Raw genomic sequence first — 9,114 nt, forward strand, 5'->3', positions numbered from 1 at the left:
AGGCGACTAACGGGATCGGATGGTCAGGCTCGCTGACCTGGTTGATGCATGTCATCGTATCCCATAGCGTGGATCGATGCCCATGATGTCAATCACTGGATTGTCTGGTCCAGACTCCATTATTTACAGATCGCCGTCATATAGCTGGAATATTGCTGAGTGCGGCGTTAAACAACAAACAAACAAACAAAAACATTCTCATTTTCTTCCAAATAACGACGAACCATTCACTTACATTTAAAAACATTAACTCTGAACGAAGATGTTAAATGTTCTCAGATTCAATAACAGTCATTTCAGGCTAATCTGGCCTCCGCGTGTGCTAGTATTTATTTTATATATGCTATTGTAATCAGCGAATCTCATGCATCAAGTGGACAGTTGTCATTATGCGTGTGAATGTATGTCACTTGATGCTAAAAACCTATCACCTGTACGAACAAGGGGAAAGCATGGCGATTAGAATAGTTTGATGAAGGCTGGGATTGTGTTTATTGCAAATTGTACAATTTACAAAACTCCGTACAACTGGCCTTTGAAATAAAATCATATGTGAACTTGGTACCTTGGTTCATCCAACAAGAGGGGTCGTCTCAATCCTGAAAGGAAAACACATGCACTATAAACCTCCATGCATCATAAAATGATCTAGTTAAGAAAGGGTCCATCTGCCTATTACTGAGTTGACCGAGGGGGACATCGCTTTTTCAACATTAATTACGGCCAAGAGAAAGCGATGAAGCGTATATAAGAGACTAGAAAAAGATACCACGAGAAGAGAAAGCATATTGTGTATCGCTTTCTTGTCTGGTGTTATCGCTTTATCGCTTTCACGCATCCGTAATGAGGTCGATAAAACGACGCCCCACTCAGCCTCCAAATATTGCACATTATCCAACAATGTGTGACGTTGATCCAAATATCAGTCACTGATTTTCCTGGTTCAGACTAACCTATATTCAGGCCATCGTCATTTCGTCGAAATATTGCTGAGCGCTGCGTTAAACAAAAAAACCCACGAAACATATAACTTAGGAATATACATCTGTTAAATGTGCGTTATATAGCGACAGACAGCTACTGCAGATACAACATACTATACTTTATTACCATCGGGGTAAAGAGGCTTGCATATAATTAATCCGTATGTAACACTTGTGTCGCATATATAAGGTTCGCCTCGTTATATTTGTTTTTATACCTGTGACCTCGCTGAGGTCACGCGTGAAAGGTCACCCTAGAACTTCTTTTTCTTTCAAAACAAATAACGAGACTATTTCGAAGATAAAGAAATAAGGTCTTCACATGCATCACATTTTGTTTCAATTCAGTATTCACCTGATGATGGAGTAAACATGCACTCCCAAAAGTTGTGTTCCTCATAATATAGTAATTGACATCCATAAATTATCTTCCTTATGTGTATCACTTCTAAATGTCATTCAAAGATTTCATTCTGTGTTAGATATGCACAGAACTACTACAGACATTATGATTTCTGTCTATCCATTTGTCATGTAACATATATACCGATAGATCAGTGTCCATGTGAGCGCGATGCACCCGACCACTTTCGCGACTTTCAATTTGATATAATGTAAAAAGTTCGGTGTGGCGAAAAGATGTCTGTTTAAGATGTTTAGACCGATATCTAGATTTACAGGATGTCAGGCTGTTCTCTGAGCATCTCCTTCGAAGCGTATTTAGTGGCCCTGTAAGACTGAACGTACACGGCTACACGATCATATCACTAAAATTGAACATTTATAACACACATCATACGAAAACTCCATGAACGTAGCCCGAAACACCACAAAGGTGAACAATAACATTGAATATTGATGTCTGGCGTGAAATGGTATAGATGGTGATTATCTGATGATCATTTATGATGGCGACCCTGCCCTTCGTTTCAAGTTGCCAATGACACACATGCAAGTTATACAGTTAACATGAAAGCATTCTGATATTACATTTTTCCATTTTCCCAATATAGTAAAATACTCATGAACTTGCTTTATATCTTACCTCGCTTCCTATGCCAGATACGACAGGAAGTCCTTTAATTTGTTTCGTAGCAAATGGTATCTTAGTTGATAAACGGAAATGAGTATAGTATACTCTATGTACATACGCCTTCTCGCATATGAAGTTGGCAGATAAGTTGCATCCGTAATCATCCCATGTGTAGCCTTTCGGTGCCCAGAGAGTTACACAGTTAGAATTTGGCTCATTGCGACCAGGTTGCCCTGGTGACCAGTCTGTGAAGGAAACAGGTTCTCCCTGGGGAGTCCATTGCCAGGAACCAATCATGTCGCTCAAACCTATCCAAGATGTCAAGGAGGCTCCAGTTTCTGGCATGACAAATAAGAACATAATCAACTTGGTGCGTTTACACTACCAGTTATCAGATCACAAGCGTTATTCTGTTTCTCCACTTAGTATTACCGACGTGTATTTGGATATTATAAATGGTTACTCTGTATTGTTTTTTTGCAGACATATGAGTATATATGTATTACTTGTAAACTTCTTCAAGTAGTTTTTGATGAAGTCGTTTTCGGCCTTTGTTTCAATATGTATCAGGTGTGCTCCGTAAATACCACAGTCGGTCTATCAAAACAACACCAGAAGGCTTTGTTAACTTGACGAAACAACTATATGGTTAAGATCAGATTATGTAAATTGATTATATAAACAATTGGATTTTCAACAGAGACAGAGACAGAGAAAGTATGGAGTGTAAAGTAAAAATTGTAAATCAGTTAACAAAAATGCTCGTAGTACTTCACATAACCGAATAGTAATTTAAACCTCTTCATTTGAAAGATAAAAATTATGAACGTGTTGGAAGCAATAACAATACGAACTGATGCTTCAGTCCAGTCCCTCTGTGATGTGATGATGGTGTAACAGGAGCCACCATACTGCATCCACCCATCTGGACAGCATGCCGCCGCTGCTGTAGTAGACTAAGTAATAGATATAAGGCATACTTTGAAAAAGAAATAATCATCATTATGTCATCAACTTCCGGAGCTCAATGCTATATGTAGATGTACGAGGGGCGTTCAATAAGTTTTGCAACTTCAATATAAGACTAAGTCACAGAATATCTATTGCACTTTTATTTTTCAATATAATCTTCATTCACCTCAATACCCTTATTCCATTTGTCCTTCAAGCTTTTAATACCACGTTTATAGAAATCCGCAGATTGGCCCACTTACCACGCCTCTGTGACAGCCTTTATATTATGTTCTCGTCATCCTGGAAACGTCGCTCTTCCACGTAGGGCAGATTTCATTTGCCGGAACAGCAAATAGTCTCGCCCACCCTACACTCACCCTCCCTTTCTAAAAGCGGCGTAAAACCATACTCACTCACTCATTCTTACCATGATAAAAAATCCGTAGCGCACAGCACTATACTAACCTGTATGCCAAATTGAGAGCAACAAAATCACTGTAATCATACTTAGGATGCCCTCCTCGCTTGTTGACTCACGCCTGGAAGAAGCCGGTTTAAATAGTATCTCTTGCAGTGTGAAGTGGCATATGATGGGCCTCAAAATTAGAAAGATTACACCCAGATGTTGGCCTGGTGTCTAGTCTGTGAATGATAAAGATTTATGCACGGAAGGCCGAGGAAGAGCATACAGCGTGACACAACTACCTTGCTAGAGCAATACATGTTTATACTATTGAGAGATATGTTTTCAAGAAAATGTTTTGACAATAACATTTAACGTGGATTGCCTTCTCATGATAAAAATGTGTGGCACGATTGTTTGACACTGTCCTTCGTGTATGTCATACTGTTAATATTTAGCCTCCTTAACAACATAGATTTAGATCATGAGAACATTCACAACTAAACACATTGATCTACACTACTGCCTAGAAGTTCATTCCCCTTACACGCATGGGCAACGCGTTACGCAACCAGTGTGCATCGGGTTGGTCACGCGTGTGATACCCGTGTGCAACGCGTTGCACACGGGTGTGCACCCCGTCCGCCACTCGTGTGCAACGCGTGACACACTCATTAGAGGGGGAACAAACTTTTGACCAAAGGAGGACCCGTCTTAAGCTGAACCTGGAGGTGGTAACAAGGAGAGAAAATTTTGTTATCCTGACGAAAAATGATAATACACATGTATTTGCTAATGTCTCCTTTCTTTATGTGATTTTGTGGGAATAACATGAATACTGTTGTGTTTAAATAGATCTGTCTTGTTTTATACGACCATTGCTTCTAAATCCGATGGTGTTAAGAGAATACATGGTCCTGGAACATGTTATTGCAATTGAAATGCTTTTATTGTGATTTGACATTAACCGTCTGTAGTACGACTTTCAGTGAAAATATGTATGAGGTTTGGCGGCGCATTGTTTTTATTGGACCCTAATTACTTTATGATGACTTGGACTCTTTATCTCAGCTCCATAGCCGTGAGGCTGGGAAAGAGCAGCATGTAATTAATGAGGGTGGGTTATATCATTGAGGATACACTTGAGGGAGAGAATACTAATTACCGTACTACAGGAAGAGACCTGTAGACGTAATCGCGGGGTTGTGTTTTAGCTGGCCGTTCGATAATGGCCGCCAGGAGAAGTGAGCTTTGACTGCGTCATCTAAAATAAATAGTAAGAAACAGCAGTGTTATTTTCACGGGTCTGTTGAATAAACTCCCAGCGCTACGGTCAATGTATCTTCTACTTGATCCTTGATACATCATTTTGGCATTCACAATATATAGTAATTCAACGTACAAAGGAGCACTGATCTAAAGCAATTCCGCGGGAGTAGTTGTTACCTGTGCATTACTGTATTTTCCCAGTGAGTACCCGGATGATATAGCAGAAATCTAGACTTGTTCGCGACCTGTGCTCGCCATTCGTAAGCGCATTTTTATTGAAAGTAGAAGGACGTATGGTCACATTGATCAACAAAAATGAAATACCTATGAAATGTAGGTATATTTGTGGGGAGCATCGGTAATAGTGATGCAGTTTTGGTAAGTCACTTGCTTGGTAATTGTGCGATCTTTGTGTACACTATTTTGACTTGCAACACAAAGTAAATATTTCATCTGAACATTGCTTATTTTACCGTGTGTATATGTTTACATTCAAAATGCATCACATAAATCACATAAATATTGTGATGTGTTTAAGCTCTTTTGATCGTCTTTATCATTTTTAATCTGTCGGTTAAATAAATGAATGGATTATTCAGTCAATTTGTAAAATGACTGAAATATTTAGATATTTAATAAATTGCCTGAGTGAATCGTATTTTACACATTGACTGTAACATATACACGCTTACAAAAGAAAATACTTGTGAAAACAACGTCTATCGCGCATCGAAAAACTTCCCAACCAAACGGAAAGGAACAAGAATGATTCTGTTCAAAGCTGCAGCGAATGAATGAAAACAAAATGCAAATATAATGATTACAACCTACCAAAGTTATAATGTATCCGGGAATATCAACATAAAGGAACAATACCCATTGCGTCTGCAGCTGTACAAAAATACTTATTCGATGTCAAATGTCTATGTGAGAATCAAATACTTTAATAATAATTATTTGGAAACAATATTTGGAATATATATGAAATATATTAAAATATTTAAATATATCGTTTTAAACGTTATTTAAATGTATCGAATATTATAACCCGTGTTTGTTTCTTAACTGATCACTTAGTTTGTTTCAATTGTTTCACATAGCTGCCAAGTTAGCTGAGAAAGCCCACGTGACAACTATTTTTATAATGTACTCGGTTCTTAAAAACATACATTGAGTTAGATAACAATGAACAACCAGTCAGTGTATTATCGGTTACCCTTTGAACAAAGTATGTTGTTTTTACATCTGTACTTCACGCCATGATATGAGTGTATTGCCTAGGTTTAGTAAACCTACCTTCACATGTAAACACTTACTTTTGACATATCCACTGTGCAAGATAACAATAATTAATCAATCAACGTATTTCCTGTTGATCCTTTGATGTCTGGGAATGATCAGTTGATTTACAAAAAAAGTAAAGCAACTGACCATACATTTCTTGCTGGGCTGCCACGTGCGTATCACATAACTCACATTCCACCTCACTTCAAACCTGGATTTAGATTGAATAATTACCCCAGGTACAAGAAAGACCAAATTTGAACCTTTATAATCTGAGTGGTGCTACAACTAAGTATACATGTTATAAATTCATTAACTGAGCAGCAAGTGAATTACGACAAATACACAAGTGTAGGGTTATACCAGAAAATGTGGATGACAACAAGGGAGTAGTAATTGTATCATCCACGCAATCCGAAATCCGCAAATGCTTTCACTCAGGGATACTTTTTTATTATTAAACTGTAACCATCAGGGGTATTTCCAAATAACGACATCCGATGAGCTTTCGCCGTTATTTGTCTGTTTGTTTAGGCTGAAGAAATTAATTACCATGCTCCCTTTGTTGAAATCTTCATAGATCACGGGTAACCAATCAGTTTTCAAAAATGCGTAAGCTTATTTAGCTGTCCTTGCAGACTGGTAGCCCAGTCTCTTGTTACACTCGGTTGCGTTAACGAGCAAATTGACTCACGGCAGCTAGAAAGCCCAAGCGGAAATCCAAAGGTCGTATTACCTGAAGAATCAACCTTCCTTTGCGAAATATCTACTGCTCTCAAAATTAAAGTCAGAACTTTCCAACCAAGGATTACCAGTTGAAACAGGTCGATGGCTGAACATTCCCAGGGAAGACAGCCAGTGTCCACTCTGTGAATCTATCGCTATGGGAGATGAATTGCATTATTTATTCCAATGTGAAGCTTTTCACCAACGGCGATATGAACTCTTAAATAAGCAATATCTTAAGTTTCCAAACATTTAAGAAAATTATGACCACTAACAGTGTAAGAAATCTAAAAGGCCTATCTAAATTCCTTAACAATGTGTACAATACAATTGGTAAATTGTATTGGTATCCACGTATCCTATTTTTATTATTTTTGTTAAATTGTACATAATAAAAATTGTAGATAATTGTATGTCATGTTATTCTAAGAATAAATGAGTTTGAGTTTGAGTCCGACACCCGAGAAGAAGCCAGAGATTAGTGCCCCTTTTTGAATAGTTTACAATCATGTGTTTTAGGGTTAGCTGTGTTGGCTTAAACGTATTTTTATTTCAAAAGAAATCTGGATCGGTAAACAAGCAAAACTTGCTTATGTAATACCACTCCAGGTAACAACTTAACAACAGCTGGATATATATAAGAGAGTGATGAACATAAACATACAAAATGCACAAATGAAATACACGAAGCCAATACACTGAAGCAAGTGGTGTCTGTGAAATAAGGTAATGCAGTTTTCCTTTACTACATGCATAAAATTAAGCTACTCAAACCTTTTGCTTTTGACAATGGTGTCGTAAACTGATTTAAGAAGAGTCATGTTTGTAGAACTGCTTAACTACTGCCACGTAATATCATTTTTAGACCATACCCATGTGTGTAGAAATACACAGTGTTTCTGATATTATCGTATTTTTGACAGTTATAGAAAAAGTGAATTGCATCTTCAAGGTGATATCCATAAGTGCAGTCACGTATGTCTGATACATGTCGTCTAAACTTATCAGCGTTTAAGTCACTGCAGCCGAGCCTAAGGCGACAGTGGACAATTTGGCATGATCCATGAAAATATTTGAAGTCAAAATTATTAGTAATTGCATCAGAACGATTAATTAATGATTTGATTTCTTTTAACGAGCGAGCATTAGTTACTTCATCGGATAGAGGGTTCCGCAGGTTGATCATATCCAGAAGAAATTATTATTCTAAGCATAGGTCTGTGTTCTACATTTGATTGTTTGTATGTTGAATCTATTTCTAAGGTTATATTTGCTGTTATCAGAGAATTGAATATACACTTTTCAAATATTTTGGCTGAGCAACTTGTGAGTGCTACAGGTCTATAATTTGAGCATTCATGTTCATCGCTGACACTGACACCGACACCGCATCAGCCCGGCAGTGGACTTGACACAGTTATTTGCGCACCGATTATATAACTCCTACAGACAGGGTGGGGTGGTTGTTTAAAGCGAAACGGACGACCCCGTCTGTTATCTAATAAATGCTGTGCGGCGCCTTTGATCTTGCCTCAAAACATACACCTTATAGTAGTAAACGACGATCAGGATGGCCTGGAAATAAACACAATTCTGTCTGCCCAGTGTATCCACAATTAACTAGAATGCTTCATATCCACAAATATATATATAGAAAATAGATATTTGCCCACAGCAAATATTCATTTGCTTAATTGCATCAGTATGGTTTATCAGAACATGTACAATGCTTTCTTACGCTTGGTGAGGCAGACTGAAATTGAACATTAGGATAACGTCAGCAGGGATAAAAGAGGTCATACCAAAGAACTTTAATTACTAGTGGAAAAGTCAGACATTCCGATCAACCACTACCAGGCCCGGCCGGATCTCAAGGTTGACCAGATCAACACCCCAAAGGAACATCTCTACGCCAAACAAGGAGTCCCTTTCGTTCATGGTGCACAAGAAGGGGGGACAGGACATCGATTACGACATCACAAACTACACAGACTTGTACCACTTCTTCCAGAGTAGTGGCGTACCGGACCCTCAAACCACTTCGTCGCCAATACCGCCGCCCTCCTTGCCAAGATTCTCTACCAGAATCCCAACCCCCAGGATGAGAAGCTGACCAAGAGACTACTAGAAGGATACCGCCGCTAGACTTCTAGGCCACACATGCTCGCCAGCCGACGCCGTGCCTTCCCACGCTTGCCCCCCCCCCCCCCCCCCCCCCCCCCACACACACACACACACACACACACCTTGGGGCCCAAACTTTTCCATATTATTGAATATTCTTTTATCACCCACTGCCCACCCAGCCAAACCCAAACCCCTTTAAACTTTATTAGAATAGGCTGTAAACTTTCTTTTTTTTTGGGGGGGGGGGGGGGGGGGGTGGGAGGGGGGGGGGGGGGGGTGCACTTCTTTATTTAATCATTACGCTTTTTTACCCTAATAGTATATGTGCTTCCCCG

The 9,114-nt window shown here is 38.9% G+C and overlaps 1 protein-coding gene across 3 annotated transcripts; it reads right to left on the reverse strand.

The window, feature by feature from the left end:
* Nucleotides 1-473: 473 nt before the first annotated feature.
* LOC124140073 (C-type lectin lectoxin-Thr1-like) lies at nt 474-3,547 on the reverse strand. Of its 3 annotated transcripts, none has more exons than XM_046507427.2 (5): nt 3,436-3,547; nt 2,871-2,962; nt 2,523-2,613; nt 2,135-2,354; nt 474-599 (listed from the first exon to the last, which is right to left on the reverse strand). In XM_046507427.2, the coding sequence occupies exons 1-5, from the start codon at nt 3,473-3,475 to the stop codon at nt 572-574; spliced, it is 471 nt and encodes a 156-aa protein (XP_046363383.2). In that variant the 5' UTR covers nt 3,476-3,547; the 3' UTR covers nt 474-571. The 3 variants fall into 3 exon arrangements, with proteins under 3 accessions (XP_046363383.2, XP_046363384.2, XP_046363385.2); XM_046507428.2 differs by having other exon boundaries at nt 2,871-2,959; nt 3,436-3,535; XM_046507429.2 differs by lacking the exon at nt 3,436-3,547 and adding an exon at nt 3,231-3,299 and having other exon boundaries at nt 2,871-2,972.
* Between the last annotated feature and the right edge of the window lie 5,567 nt (nt 3,548-9,114).

Source organism: Haliotis rufescens, unplaced genomic scaffold, assembly GCF_023055435.1.
Source record: "Haliotis rufescens isolate VD_foot unplaced genomic scaffold, xgHalRufe1.0.p SCAF_5, whole genome shotgun sequence".
Classification (NCBI taxonomy): Eukaryota; Metazoa; Mollusca; class Gastropoda; order Lepetellida; family Haliotidae; genus Haliotis; species Haliotis rufescens.

What these genes read in the sequence shown, in the direction of transcription:
- LOC124140073 (XM_046507427.2), bottom strand. Translation starts at nt 3,475, where the DNA reads ATGATTACAGTGATTTTGTTGCTCTCAATTTGGCATACAG. An exon ending in GCTCTCAATTTGGCATACAG is followed by an intron (nt 2,963 to 3,435) that starts GTTAGTATAGTG and finishes AGTCTACTACAG; the next exon opens with CAGCGGCGGCATGCTGTCCA. An exon ending in AACTTCATATGCGAGAAGGC is followed by an intron (nt 600 to 2,134) that starts GTATGTACATAG and finishes TTTTCCTTTCAG; the next exon opens with GATTGAGACGACCCCTCTTG.